We start from the raw sequence: 23,843 nt of genomic DNA on the forward strand, positions 1-23,843 counted from the left end.
TCATTCCATTACTAATTTTCTAATCACTGACTTTATAAAGTATCATGATGGAAAAAAATTTTAATAGTACATAAAGTAATACTTTCCTCCACCACTTCTCTTTTTCCCTGTTACTCTCTCCTTAAAGTGTCTTGACAATCCTTGGCTTTGGTCTTTCCATAAGAAATCTATCACACATCACATGAAAACTATATTTTAAATGGATTAAATTATATAATAAGATACTTGAATAAATTTTATAAATGTGTATATATTATGTAACTGCAATACAGTTACATAATATATACACATTTATAATTCATACAACAGAGATTTAGAAATATGATAGAATTCATGTACTTGTACCCACAATTTCAAGCAATATACAAATATTTGTGGCGTACTTGGTTATTATAGAAACAGAAGAGTTTTAAAATAGATTAAAGCATAGTTTTTACACAAACAAAAAGTTTAAATGACATTGAGAACTTTGAAAAGAGAACAGATTCTGGTAGAAATGGCAGATTTATTAACTTCACTAATCCTTATTTCCTTCTTATTTTTAAAGAAACAAAAAAATACTTCAAAAAGAGATTGTATACATTTAATAAGATCACATATACAGTTCATAATAATGTCTCCAGAGGCCAGGAAGATAAATTTCATATTTATTTCAAATTCATATTTCTTTTGCAAAATTCCTCAAACTCTTTGATTAACAATTGTCATAGGCATTTACATATTTATAAACTTATTCTAATAAAAATACACTTACAATAATAACTTATGTGCAGTTAATTATACTTGATAAGCATTTATTACTTTCTGAGATTTTATTTATTATAAATTCTACTTTTCATATTTCTTAATTTGACCAATGACATTTTCTCATCCTTGAACTAAGTTGTTACATAAATCATTTCATCTTAATCTGTTGAACCAGAATATGCTGAAGTTATCTGCCTCATGATTTCCATATCTGAATACTATATTTTTTAAAAACAATAACCTTTCCAATATCCTTAATTATATCTGTTTCTAACATGTTGCCAGTTCTGCACACACTAGTAGAGCTTTGTTATGTTGCAAGACACCACATGATCTGAAAGTCACTAAATTGACAGGTTTACAGACATTCCTGTTTCCTACATAGCAAAATAAGACTTAAAGCTTTGTATATTAATTTATTGTGTGAATTTCCATCATATCCTGTGAGTGGACCATGTCAATTTGCCTAAATTGATTGATGACAAGTTGTAATGAAATTTTATTTATGTTACTCTAGGCATGCAGACTAAATAAACTTCTATGTAGTGACAATATTGACTATAATATCTTTGTGAGAATGTGGAAATAAAGAAAAATAGATGTTATAGTTTGCACCTCAAAGGTTCATGTGTTGAAAGCCTAGTCCCCACCTAGTTGCTGATAGGTACTGTTGGGAGGTAGAGAAAGTTCTAGGAAATGTCCCTAATTGGAAGAAGTAGGCCCTTGGGATTTTGCCTTTGAATGGTAGATTTTTGTTCGTGTCCCTTTTTTTGCTCTTTTTTTTAAAATTTTTTATTTTTATTTTGCTCCTAGCTGCCACTAGATGAACAGATTTCTTTCAATAGGTCTTTCCCCCAAGATGTTCTCCTACCAAAGTAAAGGGACCAAGTGATGAACCAAAATCTCTGAAATCATGAGCCAAAATATGTTTCATCTTTTAAGTTGACTTTCTCAAATATTTTGTCATAGTAAACAAAAATTGATTTTTAAGGCTACTAAGAATAAGCCCAGCTTTGTTTATAGTAATACAAAGATGTATATAAATATTTATGTTTATCAATGAAGAATTGATAAAATAAATATATATTGCTTAAAAAGGAATATATTGAAATTGTTAAAATTAATTGTTAAAATTGTAGATATGTTTATCTATATTTAAAAATACATATAATATTTTATAGCACAGAAAAAGTATATATTCTCATCATTTGATTAAAAAGCATTCTGAAATATATTATATACCAAAATGTTCATAGTAGTCATGTCTAGAAACAATTATATTTCTATTTTTAAGATTTAATGCTATTCACTTATTTTCCTAGTCAGTATTAACAAACATATTAAACTTTTAATAAATAGATATACAAATCTCAATGAGACTTTAAAAATATATACTAATATTTTGTTGATGGTGTTGAGGAGAAATGAATGAACATCACTCCAAATTTTTCTTAATATGCTGAAGTTGTCTGCCTCATGAATAAATTCTGTCCTCCAAATAAAGAAGTTCTGTCAGATAATAACATACATTTATAAAAATTAATAAAACAAATATGCTTCTGAAATGCCAAGCTTTTGGGTGAGGAACTGAACTGAGGAGTTAACTCAAAGTTTTGTGAAGTCTAATCTATGCCACACATTTATATCAACTGTGCAAAGAGCTCAGATTATACATCTCTGTGTCCTATGGACCTCTGTTTTTTCAGTTATCTGAATTTGGATAATGGCTGATTAGGAAATAAATATTCCAGAGAAAGTGAGTCAGACAATTTGATTATTTTTCTGCATCTATATTTTCCAGCTCTGTGTACTTTTTCATATTTATGTTACATATGAAGTGTTAAACATAGAATGTCTTAAAAGATATTTTCCCGCTCTCGTGAAGTAAAATAATATGCCAACTGGAAAAATCTTCCCTCCCAAATCAATCTACTGTATGTCTAACACATATATTTATATTAGTCTCTGCTGTGAAGAATAAAAATCTTTTGGAAAAAAACATTCATGCAATGATGAAATTTTAATGGAAACTAAATTTTTAATGAACAAAATATGTTTTCATCTCAAACAACCTATTAGAGTGTCAAAATGTGTTTCTAACTAGAATTGGGACTCAGAAAACTGAGGTTATTACAAATAAAAAACATATTTTCTAATTGAAAATATATTTTCTAATTTCATTATTACATGATATTCTAGTGAAGAGTCTCTGTGTATAGGTATACATAACATGTATAGTATAACCATTATTTTACAGTTTATGATTATATTAATATTAACATCAGAAATTAATTTCAGTGTATCATTCATAGAGCAAACTAAACATCAGAAAAAACAATTTGATGAAGTTAAAAGTCAGGAGTTCTTTATGATTGGGTGGTTGGTTATTGAGATGGGGTCTTGCTATTTTGCCCAGCCTGATCTCAAACTCCTGGGCTCAAGTGATCCTATATACTATTGTTCCTGGCAAGATGATCACAAAAAGTTGTCCTAAGGACATTGTCAGCACAAGTTAATGACAGAAACTTATCATCCTAAATAAATAAGTAAGAGTTGTCAAACAAGCCAAAAGCAAACTCACCTGTGGTTTTAAAAAGACATCAGAGACAAGGAAAACTGAAGGGCCAATCTAGATTACTCAAAGATATTAATCGACGTAAGTTATCAAGGAGACACACAGAGAAATCCTATTTCACATCAACTAGAATAACAAAAATTTAAAAGTTGCATAATACCAAGACAGGTTTGGAAAAATAATAATTATACATTGCTAATATTATTGTCAATTTTACCATCTTTTGAAAATCATTTTGTCATTATCTGTTAGACTTGGTTTTGCATATTCATTTTGAGCCAGAAAACACACACATTAGAAAAAAAACACTGAATTGCCAGCCATTCAGAAATTATATAGAAAGAACTTACCATATTATGAATATTTTGCTCTTATTTTAAAGCTTGTTTTAAATTCACCTTTTAATTTCTTCTAGTCCTCCATTAAAACCAAATCGATTAGCTATATAATCTTTAAAATGGCTATATTTTTATTTGGGTAATTTAAATTTGTGTGAAGCTAGTTACCTTGCAAAGTATATGAATATTATGATAGTAATACTCCAGACTTAATTATTTGTTTCTTAAATGACCATTAGAAAAGGGACATTTACCAAACTTCGAAAAGTGAATAAGAGCTTTTATTACAATGGAGAAAAAAATATCTAGAGTGAGCAAAATGTTTGCTCATTCATACTGTCACTTGTTAGAAACATGCAAACATGCTACTAGCATGTGGTAGTAACATGAATAAATCAATTTCCCACATTCTAAAAGGTTCTATTTTAGTTCAAGTAGAACTACAGTACACAATTAAATAAAATAATTCTCATAATAGACATAGAAAGCAAGAATGACAGGATTGCAGATACAGAAAAGACTTTCAAGTTGAATGGTGTAGTATCTTTTGAGGTGGTGAAATATAAACTGTTCATTGGTGGTTGTGGTGATACTTCCACAGCTAGAGACACAGGAGAATATCAGACCCAAGGAGGAGTCATGAAGTACGTAGTATATTTGGTTAACTTTGTGGTCATATTCTAATAAGATTATAAAAATATTCACTTGGAATCTGCAATGATTGTTTTAATTTAATTTAATCAGATTCTAATTTTAACATATAGTAGGCATTTGAGTACTGCATTAAATTTGAATTCTCAACAGTTCATAAAACAAACTGTCTTTTTTTCTCTACTATTAAATTTCAAGTTGAAATACATATCATAGAAATTCATTACACCATGCTGCTGGAATATAATTAATGTGAACACTCAATATGAGATTAGATTGGATTCTTTATTCATTTTTTGAAAATTAATTGGCATAATGGAATTTCCCATTATCAGTTTATCAGTTTGCTTGAATTTTTAAGGAAAAAAATCTCTTCACATTCACAAATTATTTTTTCATAATAAATAACTATATTAAAATAGTCAATGACTAAAATTAACTAAACTTTGTTTATTAATTTGCAAACATTAAATTGGAGCTAAATTGACAATAGAAGGAACCTATTATGATAATAGAAGATAAGCTACTGTCAACTTTTCATGCTTTTGTGGCTCCATGAGTATTCTTTCATTTCCATATCTACCTATGGTTGGTAGAATGTTGTCCAGAAAGGCAATTTCAGCTTCAGAGCTTAATGTGTAAACATTTGGAGTAATATTTAGGATAAATGGATGTTCTACTAATCAACTTGTTTTAGAACATTAACTTGTTTCAGATTATATAGTTACCCTCTTATATTTTGAGCACATACTTTCTTTATTTTTCTTTTTTAGATTACACTAATATAGAGATTAACTCAATTATAGACATTTGTCCAAATGTAATGTTAGTGGATTCAATGCTCTAAAATCCTTGGCAGGTTCTAGCACATAATGAGGTCTCAACAAATGTTTCTTCTAATTACTATCATTGATATTTTCTGGGTCAATGATTATTGGCTTCACACTTTTTAAAATGTATTAAATAATGAGTAAAATTTATTTCAATGAGTAAAAATGATAGCACTATATTCTAGATACAGAATTTTAAAAGGGTAGCAAGTTAGAACTTTTATATTTTATTTGATTAAATATTAGAGTATTTTAAGTTTCAATAAATGTATTTAGTAATTGCTTATCCCTTCATTAGAAAATATGATAACTAACTTTTTCACATTAGTGTTAGTGTTCTCTTATTCTTCATAGAAGCCAAATTTCATATACCATCTCATATTCACCCAAGTCAGTTCTTCCTCAAGTTTAAAAAAAAATGTTAAGAACATAACATTCTTAGTTGTATTAAAATCTGACAATTTCCCCTTGTTGTTCCTGCCAGTAGAGTGAGTATGGGAAAGATATGTTTTTAGGAAAAATGTTTGTAAACTTCCACAGTTAGAGACACAGGAGAATATCAGACCTAAGGAAGAGTCATGAAGTATGTGGTTTATTTGGTTAACCAACACATGTATGTGTATATATGAGGGAAAGTGTGTTTATATCATGTCTCAAAGTCTTACCTAACCATGTTTTATGTTCAAGAGTGAGCAGTAATTAAAGATTCCAACTGTGTGAAGTCTCTGTGTTTTCAGGAGGCCTTTGCTGAAAATCCTCACATTTTACTGCCAGCATTCATTCTTACCACAGCCATGGTTGGCTAGTCTGCTGCTGCTTGGCCTAGTTTCATTGCTCTCTCTGTCACTTCTCTGCTGAGCATCTCTGACCCCATTCTCTTTTCTCTGTGCCAGCAACTGCAGCTGCTAGAGTGTCACTACTGTCTGTTGTTTGCCCTTTTTTCAATGTTGACAATGGAAGGAGGAAGACCAGCTGGCATTGTTATCTCTCCTTAATATAGAAACTATGAAGGGGGAGTGGAGATGGGAAAGAAGGCCAGAGGAGGCAGATAGAACCAGAGGGAAACAGAACAGTATTTTCCTTTTGTTGTTTTTTTTCCAGCATTTTTGTTCTCCGTTGATACAATTTGAAGTAGTAACTCAACCCCTAGTAATACACATATATAAAGACGGGAAGCAATAAAACAGTATCCATAGAGTTTCAAATAAATAATGTTTGTGGGAGTGGTGCACTTTTTTTCTTTACCCAGTCTGAATATAGATACCTGCTATGGTTTGAACATCTCCTTTAAAACTCTTTTGAAATTTAGTTTCCAATATTTGTGGATTCAACTTGACTTGACTGCAGTCATCTTGAGTTGAAACTGCCATAATTAACTCTCAGTAACCCTGCTTGAGTTTCCCTACATAGTTTCTTAGAATTTTTTAAATGGACAAACTCATTAGAATGGTGTGTAGAGTTTTGTGACAGGATGCTAGTGCCAGGAATGTGCTTATTTGACATTTGCTTGAGATAAACCAAGTAAAATCTGTCTTGGATGAAGTCATTTTTTGTCCTCAGCAATGTAATTCAGCCTCTAGTACCATACATCTACTCCATCTTGCTTCTATTCAGGAGCACACTGCTGTCAGTAAGTTCCCCTAAATTGTGCTCCATGCAATCTTGGTTCTATCTGCTTTTTTAAAAATTTTGGTCTCACAATACCTTGGAACCAGTTATTCTATATTGGGACCAGGTTTTCCAGAATACAGAATAATGATATTGAGAACTGGAGCCTTTTAAAGTTGGCAATGAATTAAGATGCCAGCAAGGAAGTGGGTTAGTTATCCTGGGAGGGAGTTGTTATAAAGGTGAGTTAGGCTTCATTGGACTTCTCCTGCCCCCTGACCATGTGATGCCCTTCTCCCTGTTATGACATAACAAGAGGGACGGCACCAGATTCTGGTACCTTGGACTCCTTAATTGCCCAAATATGAGAAATCTTTATTGCCTAGTGTGCTGTTTTCTGTTCGAGCAATAAAAAATCCAACTAATACAATGTCATTCCACCATGCTCTAAAATCCCACCTAACCTCATGAGAAAATATAGTGGTTCTCAAACTTATTTACAGATACTCATCACCATTAATGACAATACTGCAACAGAGAAGGCTTTAGGCTCCCAAAAGAGTTTTATAATATTATAGCATAATGACTAGAGAATTTAATGTAGCAATGTAAGAAGCATTCTTAATTATGACAGGAAAAGCAAATCAAAAAACCTGGGGGTAATGAAACATTTTTCCAGTTTCATATATATTCCTGTCTTTAAATATCTTATGTAGGGTCTGGGTTATAGCTCAGCATTAGAGTGCTTGCCTCACACTTGTGCAGTACTGGGGTCAATCCTCAGTATCACATAAAAAATAAATAAAATAAAATAAATAAAGATATTATGTTCATATTTTAAAATGTTATGTAACTCATTCTTAATTTATAATATTAAAAACCATGAGTTTCATGTAACTCATCTGATCTCTTTTATAAAGGAAAGCAAATTCTAATAGCTAGAAACATACCCATCCAGAAATTTAGAGAAACAAATATTAGAAACAATTTCACAATGCAAATTTAGGATTAGCCATCTAGATCATGTTATATCACATTAAGCAGAACCTGTCCCTTCCTTTTCACTAATGCAAGCAAAGCAAGAATACTAATATTTCTTGAGTAAGTAGGACTTTAAAATTAAGAAATAAAAAAATTCCAAGGAGAAAAGTTTAAGAAAGAGATTCAGGCTAATATTGAATAGGCTGATGTGAAACAACGCTTCAACAATCAACAAATGACTCCATGAACAAATTGGACAGACATTCTTAAAATGAACTTATCCAACTGGGACCTTCAAAATGCCACTAGTTCTGCCATGATGAAATTAAAATCATTTATGAAAGAGATTATTACTTTTAATTATCCAATTAATATTTTTACATCAAAATTCTTACTGCATAATACAAATATCTGGATTATCTGTCATAAAATTCTATATGAACTAAGGTTTTTGGGGGAAGAAAGCTTCAGTTCTATAGTTAGTCATCCCTTTGATCCAACTACATATGGCCTTCTTAGTATATGATAAGCCTTTAGCAGGCTGAGATGTCAAGTTTTACATTTTGCTTGTAATGGAGTGCCAAGAGTGGTGTTTATTTTGTCTAAAAGCAAATCAAAAGAATATGGACTTTACTTTAATCAACTCAAGGGAGCACTTGAAACAATCATAAGGAAACACAAATTAGAGTTTGCTGTAGAATTGCCATTAATCTATTATAATTAAGAAATAATGTCTGAAGAACATTTTAAGGATCTCTTCATCAACAATGTGCATATTAAAATTACATTAATTTTCATCTTCAAATAATAGGATATAAGGATGCAAGTTGCTTCATATTTCAATCACAGCATAAAATTCTGCTCTTCAAAGATGTTTCTCTGTATATTTAGCAAAATGTTTTTGTTTTAAAATATATATATATTCACATGTATATACACAAATATATTGTGTGTACAATGTGTTTATGTGTGTGTGCACATGTATTTATATGTGCATACAGTATATAGTGTATATGCCAGGCACCATTATAAATATTTTGTCATTTTTAACTTATGCAGTGCTCATGAAATCTTCTTATGAGTTCATTTGTCTGTTATGGTCTATGTAACAAATTTTCTTTAGAAATTTCTCTAGGATGAATTTTATTCTTGTTACCTTATAACAATCTTGTTTTATGAAAAATTATGTTCTACATGGACACCTTTTCAAGCAATATGATGTCATATATATACACATACATACATATGTAAATGTATATAATCTCGCGGCTGATATAAATCATATGTATGTATATATGTATTTTATATATACATATTTTTATAGTGCTATATATTTCAGAAACTGAATTTCATTGATTATTCTATTCATGTATCTGATACCCTTATGATGCTGTTACTCTAATCTGTTTTTTATCTTTAAACAAAACCTAATTTGACAGAATTATAAGCCAAATGTTTACTAAAATGCCTAAATATCAGGATAGTTAATTTGAGTTTTTAAATTATAATTTGTAAATAGCAATTTCTCATACAAAATATCCAACTATCCTTATTTATCTTAAGAACAAATGTTTTAAAGTATTACATTTCCTTCAAAGATAGTATAGCTATTTAATTTAGACTACATATAATTGTTTATAAGTAAAAATTTCATATGTAAGATGAATATATTAAATATACATTTATGCACATGTTAAATAGAAGATTGATGTAAGTGAGGAGTAATAAAGTATAAATAATGTCATTTTATAAAAAAAAATTATATGGTGTGTTGTAACAGAATTAAAAAAAGGTTAAAAATATATATTCCCAAATTTCTTCCTAAGTCACCATATGCTAATTATTATCCAAATATTTATAATAATTTTGTCCTCTTGAATAATATTAAGGAGAATTCTTTTATAGCCTTAATGATGAGTCAAGTTATAATTTTATACAGTGTTCTCTTTGGCATGCATTTTATTAATTAAATCTTATGCATTTGCTCATGTTGAATTCTATTTATGATATATATATATATATATATATATATATATAGAGAGAGAGAGAGAGAGAGAGAGAGAGAGAGAGAGAGAAAGAGAGAGAGAGAGAGGAAGAGAGAAGAGAGAGAGCACACACCAATATCTATTGAAAGACTGTTTATATCCCAAGGACTGAAGTTATTTTATAATCATTTCCTTTTTAAATTCTTCAGTATGCCTGTGGAAGTCAAAACAAAAGAAGAACTAAGTTTGCCATCTATGTTCAATTATAGCTTACACAAACAAGGTAGAATGCAACATTTTTGCCCTATTTATTTGCAGCTATTTATTCTGCCATATTTATCTGCCCCATAGTTTACTAACGTCAACTTCACTGTTTATTGTTCATCATATAAAATCCTTAAACAATCATTTGTATGAAGATTTTTAAAAGACAAACAACTTCCTAAAAATTTCAAGTGTAGAATGTCCATGTAAAGAGAAGTTTAGGTGTTGGCATCTGGCTAAGAGGTTGTTAGCTAGAAAAGTTTTCTTGAAATTACGTTTTCTCAGGTGCAGTTGTCTCTCACCTCGGACCTTTTGGGATCCATCCTCATTTCCTGTCACATACACCCCTTTCCCCAGTTTTCCAAAATGAAATAGAAAAAGTATCTGTCATTTGGAAAGCAGGAAGGAAATGAAGGCAAATGAGTTCAGAAGCCAAGTCATAAAGGCCTTTGCCTTGTTTTGTCAATCACTCATTTGAGGGAAGCCCAATCCCAGGATCTGAGGACTCTGAAGACCAAGGTTTCCCGCTAGTAGCCATCACCAAAGGATTGCCAACCATATAAATGAACCACCTTAGAAGTGGATCTTCCACCCCAACTCAAGAATTTAGATGAGTGTAGCCTAATGAAATACCCCCCACCTGAAGCCACAATCCTCTCAGTCAAGCCACTCCCACTGTTTTATGCCATCAAGTTTGAGGTAATTTGCTAGACATGATTTAATCACTGTATATGGTGTGCTCATTTGCTTGCCATTGGAAGGAAAGATGGATGTTGTCTGTTTTGTGTGTTCCTTTAATCTTCTGACACAGCCACGGTTTTTACCTTATCATGGATATAGTTAGACTCATTCGATTATCAGAAGTAGGCTCATTATATGTTTAAACCAATGGTGACTTTGAAACTTATGTGAACTTTGACAATGATAAACAATAAGGTATGTATCCGCATTCAGAACCCAGAATCCTGAATTATTACCCTGACTCACTTGCTTTTCTCACGGTTTGCATAGACTGTTCTCTTTCATGTCTTTGTGAGCCTCACTCTGAATTATCACAAGTTATCATGACCCTGATTGTGCCTCATGGTTCCTTTTTGCTGTGCATTCTTACAATTCCTGCTCTTTCTACTCTACGTTTTCCAGCATAATTGATTCCAACTACCTGCCAAAAGAATCTGATTATCTTTGTGGGAATTAAGACCATACTTTACTGACCAGTTTCTGATCATATCCCCTAATGTATGCTAGGCACTTTGGCCTAAGTAGCTATTGTTAGACACTAGATTTAGACTCTGTGTAGTCACAGGGAGAATCATCTTCAATCAGTGCTAAAAGAGTGACAGGTTCATTTAGAAGTGGCTTTGAATTAGGCAAATGGCAGGCAATGCTCTTGACATATCTAATAAAGTTTCCAGCCTAAAAATAGCATGGTTAAATGTCTCATTTCATTCTCCATATGTACAGTCAAAAAAATTTCAACTACCATAACACTAACCATACATTTTTTCAGATACATTAAATTTGTATCTGCATTTTCTTTTAACATTGCTCTCTTTCATTTGTCTGCTGAAGTTAAGTCATTTTCTTAAATCCAACAGGGAAGCAGTCAATAAGACATCTAGCTTAAATGTTATGCTTACATAAATGCACTTTATCAAAAAATACCTCGCAGTGGTAAAAGCTTAAGCTTTCAGGCAAGGAGAAGGACAAGCAAAAAGCCCATGTAATTGAAAAGTCAGGCACCTTACAAATGAGTAGCCAAGGAAAATAGCTGTTCAGTACTGTAGCATGCTGTTATGTGGTTGACTATTTTATTGCTATTACATATATAATATCATACGGTCTCCAAATGTATCTCCATATAGATAGCATATTTAATGGTAGATCTATCACTTTTAATATGATCGTAAGGTCCTAATATATAAAATAAAGAATTTTATTGAAAAGCATTAATAATAAAGATCAGTAACTGCAATCAGGCATCTGTTCCACTGAACCACATTTTCATTAGAAGGTGTATGCTATTTTCAAAAAGAATTTTTACATTCCAGTTATGTGCTAAGTGATTATTGAGTTATGAAGTCTATAACTTTGAAGTTTTTATAGTCCAATTATGAATAAAAGAGATTAGAACAGATAATTCTTATTGTATATTAAGGAGTAAGTTAGGTGATTCTCAGGCTTCTAAATGTGAAGAGAAAGTAATTTCAAACTCTTGGTTCTGGACAGGCGAACTATAAATAAAATACTATGACTTGGGGGAAAAAACTAGGTGAAAAGTTCTGGTAAGAGATTCATAAAGACTTGATGTTTGATATGTGAGTGTATATGGTGAAAGGCGTTTCATCAAATTCCATATGGATATACTAAGGATTTTGAGGATATATACAAATATAAAACTAATGAATAACATGACTAAAACTGCATTTATTATTATTAGTTATTTATATTGTATGAATTATCTGTTAATATGGTGAAAGAGCCATTCTTTTTATATTTAAGCAAGTGTTAAAATTTTAAAATAAATAGCAATACTCTTATAGAATAATGAGTTAAGACATGAGTGGATTTTTGAATATTTGCAATCATATTTAATATTCCTTATAATCAATTTAATTTTAAAATATTATAATTTATATTCCTATTTACTAAGCTTGTGCAAACTTTCATGCACACACACACTTACACAATAATAGTCCACCTCAAATGTGGCAAGATGAATGATTTCACAGGCTCTTAGTAGTGCTTTGCGGAAATTTTGGAATTTAATTTAGAAACATATGTTTAAAACTTTAAATCTTCTCATACCTATTGGGGGAATGTATAATAATAGAAATTCCTAAATATAAGAGTATACATCAAGTAAATACACAGCCATATAAATTCATACATACAACACATACATGTATAAGTTAGAAGTCACCACTATTTATTGTGCCCTATTACTTGTAGTAGTCTCTGATCTAGGTACTAGGTTTGGATTGATAATTAAGAAATAAGGCATTTGTAAAAGCAGAAATCCATATTATGGAACAGTTATTAAAATTATGTATTTGAACACTAGATTAGACATCTTAAAATGAATAAACAGAATGCAATATTATATGTATATATGGTATCAGAAATATCCTTGTATGTGTATACTTTATATGAAAATCAGAAAAATAATGAAGACATATAAGAAAAAGGCTTCATTATTATGCCAGGGCAAATCAATTCAACTTTGTTTTTAAATTTTGTGCAGTAAAATAGAATATGTTGTAATAAGACAATATGTGTGATTTTTTTGTGTGGTGCTGGGGACTAATTCCAAGAACTTGTGCATAGTGGGTAGGCACTCTACCCCTGATCTATGGCTCATGTTCCACACAAATGCAATTTTAAAATTATATCAGATCTGAATAAATTTTATCTATATGATATTTTTCTTTATGAATAATTCATCTGTCTAGTATATTTTTAGTAAATATTTTACTTGGTTTGTTATAGTTTTTAAATTTTACTAGACCATCAAAGAACAACATACTTTGTATTATATTTTAAGCCATTGTAAAAAAAAATCTTAAAATATATCTTCTTATTACAAAATAAGATCATAAAACTGGATATTTATCTTGTATCTTGCTACCTGTCTGACCTATCTTACTAACTTTTCAGGACTTTAAATTTCTAGCTTATTTTATTGTCAAAATTAGGTTATGTTATCCTCTAATTGATACTTATTATATATTTGTTTCTTGCTTTAATTATTTGTTGACTTCATTAAAATTAATTTAAGTAGTTATTCATATCTACTATTTTGATTCTCCATTTATCATTTTGGTAATTTATTATTGTTTTATTGAATTAATTAGGCTTCTAGTCCCAACTTATTAGTTTACTAAGAGTGTCTATATTGTACTTAGTAACATTCAACACACTTTATCAGATGATGTTTTTGTTTATTCAAATTATATTGATGATTCTCATTTTCCATCCTAATATGACAGGTTGAATTGATTTCTTAATTATGTTTCTACAAAATTATTTTCTTTTATTTCAGAACACTTCTGAAATTTGATAATATCTTGAAAAATTCTGCCTTAATTTTATTTACAATTTTGGTCATTGTAACATTGCCTTATAGTTCCTTTTCCTCTTCTACTATTATCAGGTATTAGCATCTATTTTGTGAACTTTAAAAAATTAATATCAATGTTTTTATCTTGAATTATATTCTAATAATATTAAATGTAATGGGAGTTATAAGATTTTTGAAAAATCAATAAATATTTATGACAAAATTGAGACTTTCAGAGATTATCATAAGGAAATTATTTTTTAAACTATTTCAATCCTTACTATGGTTAATTTTATTAACTTTTCTTCTTTATATTGTGCTTGGGAACTTCCATTTCCTTGAAGGTTTTTATGATATCCTGATTTTAACAAACTCACTAGTAAAAAATTCTGAATTATTTTTAAATAATCATAACTATAGTTCTTTCTTTCTCTCTCTTTCCCTCTCTCCTAATCCTCCTTCTGTTCCTTCTCATTCTCCACCCCCCCCACCATCTATTTTGCTTCATAAGCAAACTAAGTTTATGCATTATCCTTTATCTGAAACCCTTTGGGACAGCATCTTGAGTTCCTCTTTTTGTTATGTTTTATATAAAGTGTGGTTGTATTTATTATTTAAAATATTCAAATTATTAATGAATTTAACATGTGTATTTTCTTTTTTGTTGTCTGAAATTACCTAAACAATTTCTGATTATTGGAATATACCTATAGAATAAAGAGGTACTTTGATTTTGTAGTTTACTTTGTGGCCACACTTAAACATTTCCAGGAAAAATTGAATACACTTTTTGTGTCATAAACATTTATTATAAATCTGACAATTCTATCTTAATAATTATAAAATGTTTGTTTTTCAGTCTCTTTTTTGTTCAAATACTAACAGTGATGTGATAAGGAGTCAGGCTGTGATTTGTGAATTTCGTATCTAGTACTTAGAGTTTTTACCACATATTTTAATAACATGCTTTTAGATTATGTAATTTTGAATTTAATGTGCAGTGCCTTGAATTTTACCTTATCTGATATTAGTATCACAAGCTCTCTATATTTGGTATTTTCTTATTAATGATTGTCTATACTAAAAATCTCTCTGAGCCCTAATGTTCTTAATTATTATTTTTTTTTTGTTGGGAAGGGGGATACCAGGAATTGAACTCAGGAACCACTAAGCCCTATTTTGTATTTTATTTAGAGACAGGGTCTCACTGAATTGCGTAACACCTCACTTTTGCTGAGTCCAGCATTGAACTCACAATCCTCTTGCCTCAGCCTCCTGAGCCACTGGGAATACAGGCCTGCGCCAAGGCTCCCAGCTGTCCTTAATATTTTAAAATAACTGTGTTTTGTCATAGCACTAGGATTTTGTGCATGTCTTTTCCTGTATCTGTAAATCTAATCCTTACAATCTTCATTTAATACATTCTCACTCATCTTTCAATCTTTATCTTAAAATTTATCATTAAGGAAGTTCCCCACAGTTTCATCTATGTCTAACCTATACTCCAAAATGATTCATGTTTTTTGTATTCTGCTTTTCTATAACACATTAATATGAAAAATTTTCAATTTTTCTGTCATGATTTGAATACCTTTTATCTCCACAACTAGGAAATAAGCTCTGCCAGCACATAGAGGGAGGTCCATCCTAACCTATGGATTGTTAGCACTGATTATTAATGCCTAACACATGCTAGATAATCAATGCTTACTAAGTAAATGGGTAGAAATATCAGGAAACTGCCTACTTAATCTATAAGTGAAAACACGAAGACTAATATTGGTTCAATGTTTGTTGAGACTATAGAATAAATTTTAATTACTTTTTTATTGTGCTCAAATTCTGTAGCCTCATCTTCTATAGATTTTACTCTCTAATATACAAGATTACTTGATATTCTCTGAATATGTCATGATGTCTCTCACGGTATGCTTTGCACATGTTTCTTGTGTGTAGAATACCATCTGTATGTCTTTATGCCCCACAACTTCCTGCAAGCTTGGGTAACATTTCCTGGCTTGAGCATCCTGGCCAAGGTGCAACCATTCTTGCACTACCCAACTTCTGTGCCTTGGGGATGACTGTTCTATTTATCTTTACTAGAATATATGTCTGTAATTATTTCCATGATTCTGTTCCCTCCCAGGTCTATAGTCTCTCCTTCAGAATAAGATCTGTCTTTTATTTTATTATTTCAATATATTTAATTGGCAATAAGAGCTAGCATATGTTCAAAGTATACAACATAATTGATACATGTATATACATGTAATACCACAATCAAATGCAATTAATATATTCATCACCACCCATGTGATCACCAGAACTTGTTCATCTTAAAACTGAAAGCTTCAAGTGTTTTCATATTTTTTTTCAATCACGTGGTATGCAACAATAACAACACTGCAAAGAATGCTGAAGGAATATGCCCATCATTTATGCATGTTTTAATTAATATTATGAAGGAGTTGGAAACACTGAAAAAAAGCACAAAAAAATGTTCACATTTAATGATTTATTTTTTTTAGGGAAACATAGCAGGTTCTTGACTAACCTTAAGCCTCAACTAAGGAGTGCTAGACTAGAAACCTTCTTGGCTTTGCTGAATACAATCATGTGTTTAGTTAAAAATAAATAATATGGACAGAATATTCAGGGAATAATTAGATGTGGATAATTTTTCCACTAGTGACCCTTTATTCATTTATATTGTTTTACTTTGAAAGTATAGGTTTTGTTTTATTTATTTTATTTTTTTAAATTGACATTTCCTTGAGAATACTTTCAATTGGTATTTTTTATTTCTGTTTGAATAGTTTAACTCTCTACTGATATAATCCTGCTATAATATTTAATAAACCTATTTGTCTAGAGATAATTCATTATCTCTGCATTGAATAAGAAAAATATTTTAGACATATTTTCATTCTATGTAGTGTAAATTTGTGAATACTTGTAGCTACATTCTGTGTTCTAAATTCTGTATTTATAAGAATTATTATTCTTCAGGCATATTTAGGTAGGAATATTCCATATGATGATTATTTAGCATTTTAAAAATTACAAACTTTTCTATCAGCAACTGAATTGTCAACTAAATAGTTTTAATGATCAAAGCTTGTTCTAAAATGCATTTTAATAAAATATTATGTTTTTTTCAATAATGCATGAAATTGTCTTTGTATATTAGCAAAATCTTTATTCTAAAGAAAAATTGATTATTTAAAGGAATGCACAGAGAACATTAATAGTGGACTAGGAACATTTTGTTATTGTTGTTTTGTTAGTTTAAAGTAGTTTGTAAAATTTACTGTCACTATTATTACCTATATGTTCTATCCTAGAAACTTTGCCCTCTTTTATGTTTATTTATGTAACATGTGACCAAAAATATCTTTATTCATTTTTCTTTCTCTTTCTTTTTAACATGCTGCAGTAGCTAACATATTATGGAGAGAAGAAGGTATTAAATTCCACTATTTATAATATGGTTGTAACTATTTTGCTTGATTTTCATTATGTTTGGTGATTATCATTCATTTTGATAATTAGCATATTATTTTTGTTTTGATTTAATTAATTGATTTGATTACATTTAAATATCTTGTGTAAAATTGCTAACATTATATTTTTTCACTTTGTATCTCCTTGATTAATATTGGTATGTAACCAGAAAATTACACTATAATATATTGAAATGATTTTAAGAGTATAAATTTCAGTCAAAGAACCACAAACAATTACAATTAACATAACTTGCATAATAAACCTTGATTAAGTGAGAATAAGAATAATTATGAAATTCATTGCCTTAGAAAGGGAATATAATAAATTATATAAGAAAATGGGTTGCAAGCTTGCAGGACCTCAATTCAAATGTCTTTGCCACTGCAGAACATAGAAAAAGTGGAAAGCCTTTTTAAGTCACAATCTTCTTATCTCAAAAATAAGAATAGTTGTTGTTGGTTCCTTAAACATAGTCAGCACTTAATAAATGGTGTTCACAAGCATTTACAGTGACCATTGCTTTTTTTTTAACCAGATAGTAAAAAATTCCGAAAGAATGTGTTTGTCCATGTACTTCAATTAAATTTTTAGGAGAAAAATGTCTTTGAGCCATAATTTCACTCCTGTTAAATAACAGCATGAACTGTCTTCACAATCCACTCTACAGACACTTCCTCTTCCCCAATTATAGCTTCTAGAAGAAACGAAATTTGCTGCTCCTGTGAGAACCAATGTAATCAGACTAAAATAATTCTGGAATGTTGCCATCCACTTCTTTTCTCAATGATGAGATATTCCACCTATTTTCCCTGCTTAATATTTGTTGCTCCTTAGGTCTTTTGTTGAAATTCCTTTAAAACTGACTTAATAAAGAGATTCTAGTGTAACTCCATGGTATCCTTCTATTTCACTTGGATATCTCACATTTCAGTGCTCACAATTCATTTGTTATTGAAACCTGTATCAACATATCTTTTGATATACTATTTTCCCTCTTGAGATCAAATAAATATCTCTATATATTGTCTGCCTTCTTGAGATGAAATAAATATTTCTCTGGACATTTAAAAAATTCGTTCCATTTCATCATTATAATAGAAGATATTATATCTAAGGAGTCTGTGGTTGAGTCCATGGCTTATTGTTGGGAAAAACTGGATGAATAATTTTGCCTGAGCCAGATCCTCTACCACAATGCTTGAAATACAATTGGTACTCTCCTTGCAAATCTGTGATAGGTGAATCAACTTAAGGTATTCAAAACAAATATGGTCATTACATTTTGAATTTGCATCATAAATGTCATGAACATTATTACTTTATAATAATCTTAGAGCATAATAACAATTTAGTAACATTCTTCAAGTCACTCTCAAAATTAAATAAGGCCTTCAGATTGAGTAAAAACACACTGAGATTTATTGTATGAAACCAATTTTATTAAAACATTTTTTCTAGTATGTTTTGGAGAAATAAATTCTCAGTAATTATTCTCCATCAATTGATCATACTCTCACTCTTAATGATTTTCTTTGACACAATAGATGCTTGGGAAAAATATCTATTTAGATACTTTTCAGATAATTTTAAGAAACATAAGAAATTACTCTGGAAAAATTTAACTTTTTAAAAAATTTTATGTGTGATCATTGTCATAATATATTATTGTTACTTAAACAAGATTTTAAAATATAGATCCAAGAAAACTATATCTTTTATTTTGATTCATAGACATCTATAAATTATTCTTTACTATGCCATAATTATTCAAAAGGCATTGCAGTTAGAATAATGATTAAATGTAATAACACCATTACATGTAATGGTAACCAGAGATGACAGATGAGTTTAAAGAATCATTGAATCTTGACAGTGTATATTAAAAAGCAAATTTCTATCACAAGTTTTGAAAATTAGAATAACAACTAATATTTGTATTTTGCATAATAATTTTATATATATTATAATATTATTTGTTATTATTCTATTTTTCTGAGATCCAATTTTATTATCATTCTAGAATTGTTTGATTTGGTTATGTTTGCATCTTTATTATGGCTAAATCAATGTATCCCAGAGAACATCAACTGAAGAATTTCAGAGACTTTAAGGTCAATAATAGTGAAAATGACAATACTTTGCATACTTTCATTTTATGCATTGGTGTTAAAGCTATATAATATTAGGCTAATAATTATATGATAGATTTTTTTAACATAAGCCTTAGATTCTAGCTTAACTAAGAATAATCTAAAAAAATTTCCCCAATTTTAGAATGCATTATCTATCACTTCATGTTGGAATAATGTCCTCTATTTCTCTGTGTTCTGGTTTCAGTTGTTTTCTACTCATCATTATAGCTTATAAGAATGTTGAAAGGCAATATTAAAAGAAGAAATATCTCACTCATTTGTGAACAAATATTTTAAAGTATCAATTAAATGTTATCTAAAAACTTTGGAAATTCAAGCATATATAAGATCCAATATTGGCTCCCAAGAAATGTTAAATCTACTGGTTTAAAGCTCAAATCATTCTTTTTTTTTATTTGAATTTTATTAACATTTGATTTTCTTGAAGTTGATTATCTCCTCCTTACTGCCAGTCATTTCAGTAGATTTTTAAAATGCACATTATTAATTTTATTTAATAATATGTTTATCATAATCAAAAAGAATAAATATTATTCAACAAAATATTTCCTAATATTTATTTAATAAGCAAGTAGTTTGGATGTGTATTATTAAGTTTATGAATAATAAGTGCTTTGTACAGCATAGGCACTGGATTAAAGTAAAACATTTTATTCACTGAAAGCATTATCTTATATACTTACTTAAAGATTGGTTTTAGGTAATATTGTTTAACCCAATTTACCTAATACTCAGAAAACCCACTTCCTGGATTACTAGTGCCTGTAAAAAAGGATGGCACAATTCTTTCCAAGAAACTTTGTAGTAAGGATGAAAGAGTAAGCAAGTCATGAGTATATGTGTTTATTGGGGATCAAACTCAGGCTCCATCCATAAGCAAGTTTTATTTCAGTTGAACATACCATAAAGACCTTTTTGAAATTCATTGATATAATCTTATTGTGTATATGAAAATGTTATAGCTTCAAAGATAAGGTACAAACAATAGGAACATTTATGCACTAAAAATCGATCTGTGCTGAGTTATTTAAAGTGATAATGCAATGTTGTCCATCTATTCTTATTACTCTTTAAGTTTTAAAATGGAATTTCTTCAGTATTTCAGTATTTCTTTTATTTTAACCTCTATTTTATTTATTTACTTTTAAGTGGTGCTGAGGATCGAATCCAGTGCTTCATACGTGCTAAGACCACTGAGCCAGAACCCCAGACCCTTCTTCTCTATTTCAATAAAGCATCTAAGTTAATGGTGACAGGAAAGTCAAACGATAATAGCACCAAGGAAAGATTTTGTGCAATATGAAAACTAGTAAAATACCTTTGATTCCCAAATCACAACATCATAGAATTGTCACTTGCTATTGACAGTTATATAAATGCTAAAGCAATGACAATTTAATTCAGAGGAAGAAAAATGTCACCACAAACTCTCTTCTGTGATTAAATAATATATTGAAAAGGTCGGGCAAGGAGGAAAAGACCACCAAGAGACTATCTCATACAACAGCAAAGGGTTTATTGGGGGTCCAGCATGCTGGGACTCAGAGCTCACTTCAGAGGAGCAAAGAACAAAGAGCCCCAAGAACAACTTAAGCAGAGCTTATATACATTCTTTGGAAAGGGCAGGGACTTTACATACATCATAGCATCCCTTAGCAAATCATCACATACCACGGGAAAATCAAATAGCAACTCTAAAACATGATTAGCACATTCACTGGCGGGATCAGGTTGGGTGGGGGTGATTGGTCAATACTAACAAGGGGTATACATTCAAACTGATTGGTTTAAGCCTTGAGGTGTATACGTGCTGGACTGCATGGTTTCCGGTTGTTCTCCTTGAGCAACTAGGTGGTCAGGCGAGATTTGGACACACATCTAATGGGCAGTTCCAGGAATTGTTTTACTGCCACAAGAATTTAAGGTTCCGAATGCAACGTAAAAACTTTTCAGGACAAACCTTATCCTTTACATTTCAATTTCTTTTTTATCCTTTCAATATGCATCTACCAGTCAGAAAGAAACCAAATTTTATCATTGAATAATCATTTTATGGTCTGTATGCTATGTATAATAAAAGGTACAATTATCTTACCACAGTATACCATTGTTTTTGAACAGATTCCCATTTCCAAAGGATTTAGATAGGAATGTGCATTACATCCATTTTTTTTTTTTTCCCTCAGTCCATTTCATGCATTTAAAGGTGCAGTATTGATTAGAAAATCCTCTGGGAAATACTTCTTTCTTATAAGACTTCAAATAATTCTTGCTTATGTCTTTTCTCTGTATACAAAAATAAAAGCAAAAAGAAAGCTCACTAGGAACAAATAAATTATGGATTACTTTCTAGAGTCTCTATATTCCATTACATTAACAATCGACCTGGAAAAGACAAAGTATATGTGTCTGTCTTTGCTAGGGTGAAAAACAAAAACCAATTGTCATGTATTCCCAATCTTGTGGAAGTAGAATGACAGAAGATTTCACTAAATTTGTTAGTGTTTGTAATTTACTGCAACAAAACTAATTAATGAAGAGAGAATTTTAGTTAAAATTGACATCATTATCAATACTTGAGATCCAGGACTGGGTAAAAACTTTAAATATTATTGAGAACTAAAGAGGCTTTGTTTGTGTGGGCTCTATCTCTATCAGTATTCAGATATTAGAAATTAAAGCAGAATTTTTAAAAATTGGTAAAATTTTAAGAATATGCATAGGATCTGAGAGGTGTAACTCTATGACCAAACATATGCTTAGCATGTGCAAGGGCCAGGGATTGACCCTCAGCACCAAAAAAAAAAAAAAAAAAAAGTATAAAATAAAACCATAATAAAACAATTACGTGTCACCATAAATCATACTTTATATTTTAAAATACACATTTTCAACAAAATAGCAAATTCACATTGTTTAACATTTTTCAAATTTTCAAAAAATTTTAATGGAAGATGCTAGATTCTGTGTTTCTTTCTTCATTTGTTAGAGAATTAGAGAAAAATCGCAAATGATTTTTGGTATTATTATGAATATAGTTTTGACTTGACAGACCTCCTGAAGGAATCAAATCTAGAAAATGTTTTACCAGAAAAACAACATAAATTTTAACCGATCGGGCTGGGGTTGTGGCTCAGTGATTGAGTGCTTGCCTCACATGCAGGGGGCACTGAGTTTGATCCTAAACACCACATAAACAAATCAAATAAAAATATTTTTTAAAAAATTTTAACAGATCATGGATACTGGGAAAACATGGCTTAAAATAAGATATCACAGAAAATGGAAATTTAGTATGGAAAACTGAAATTTATCAAGCAAGTGATCATATAGACTAATTAACACTCCCATGTTAAAAAAAAAAATTAAGTGCTTATTCTGTGATTTGCCTCTGATCTGTCTGAATGAGAAGAAGGAAATTTGTCTTCTTTGCCACATTCTCTTATCCTTTCTCTTCATAAAAAATATTGAAACTGAGTAGTTAATATGAAAATACACAAATACATTATTGTACTGTTTACACATGAAACTAATGAATGCACAAATGAAAATTCACATGAACCTTTAATTTCTAACACATCTATCAGGTATTTTACATTACTCTCTCCTGAGTATATTTTTAACAAATTTACAAAACGATAATGTTGTAGCAGCAAATTTAAAAAGAAGCACATCTGATTCCTATGTTCAGATAATAAAATCTGCTGCTAAAATCTAAATAATACTTTTGAGGAACAAAGTAAGCCTTAGGAAAAACAAATGGCCTAATAGTTCCTCTCTTGGGTGAGGAGGGGAGAAATCCACAGAAAGCTCTAAAAGCATAGATAAAACATGATGTCACAAGTGGTATGATTAATACATTGGTATTTATTGTATTATTATAACCAATATATATAGTATTTGTTGTCATTAATTTTTAATAAACAATAAGGAGTTATATTTCTACTAAAACAAATAAAAAAACAAAAACTCAGCCTTGCATAATGTATTTATATTTCATCTTCAATTTGTAATCTGGTATTTTATACTTTATAAAAATGCTTATATGGATTTCATACATTTAAAAGCAAGGAAGTGGACTTCGAGATATAAAAGAATGATTTGGGTGGATTAAGTGGTTTTTAAAGGAAAATATAACTCAGAA

General features: G+C 30.0%; 1 protein-coding gene across 4 annotated transcripts in view; it reads left to right on the top strand.

Moving 5' to 3' along the window:
• Window positions 1–23,843, top strand: part of Fstl5 (follistatin like 5) — a 757,510-nt gene that overhangs the window by 627,599 nt on the left and 106,068 nt on the right. For 2 of the 4 annotated variants that reach the window (XM_040293117.2, XM_040293116.2), the window contains exon 11: window positions 17,476–17,502. The exons of the other annotated variants lie outside the window; for them this stretch is intronic. In XM_040293117.2, coding sequence (XP_040149051.1) covers window positions 17,476–17,502 — 27 coding nt within the window. The remainder of the gene's footprint in view (window positions 1–17,475; window positions 17,503–23,843) is intronic. 4 annotated transcript variants of the gene reach the window in all.

The sequence above is a fragment of the Ictidomys tridecemlineatus genome, chromosome 9, assembly GCF_052094955.1.
Source record: "Ictidomys tridecemlineatus isolate mIctTri1 chromosome 9, mIctTri1.hap1, whole genome shotgun sequence".
NCBI lineage: Eukaryota > Metazoa > Chordata > Mammalia > Rodentia > Sciuridae > Ictidomys > Ictidomys tridecemlineatus.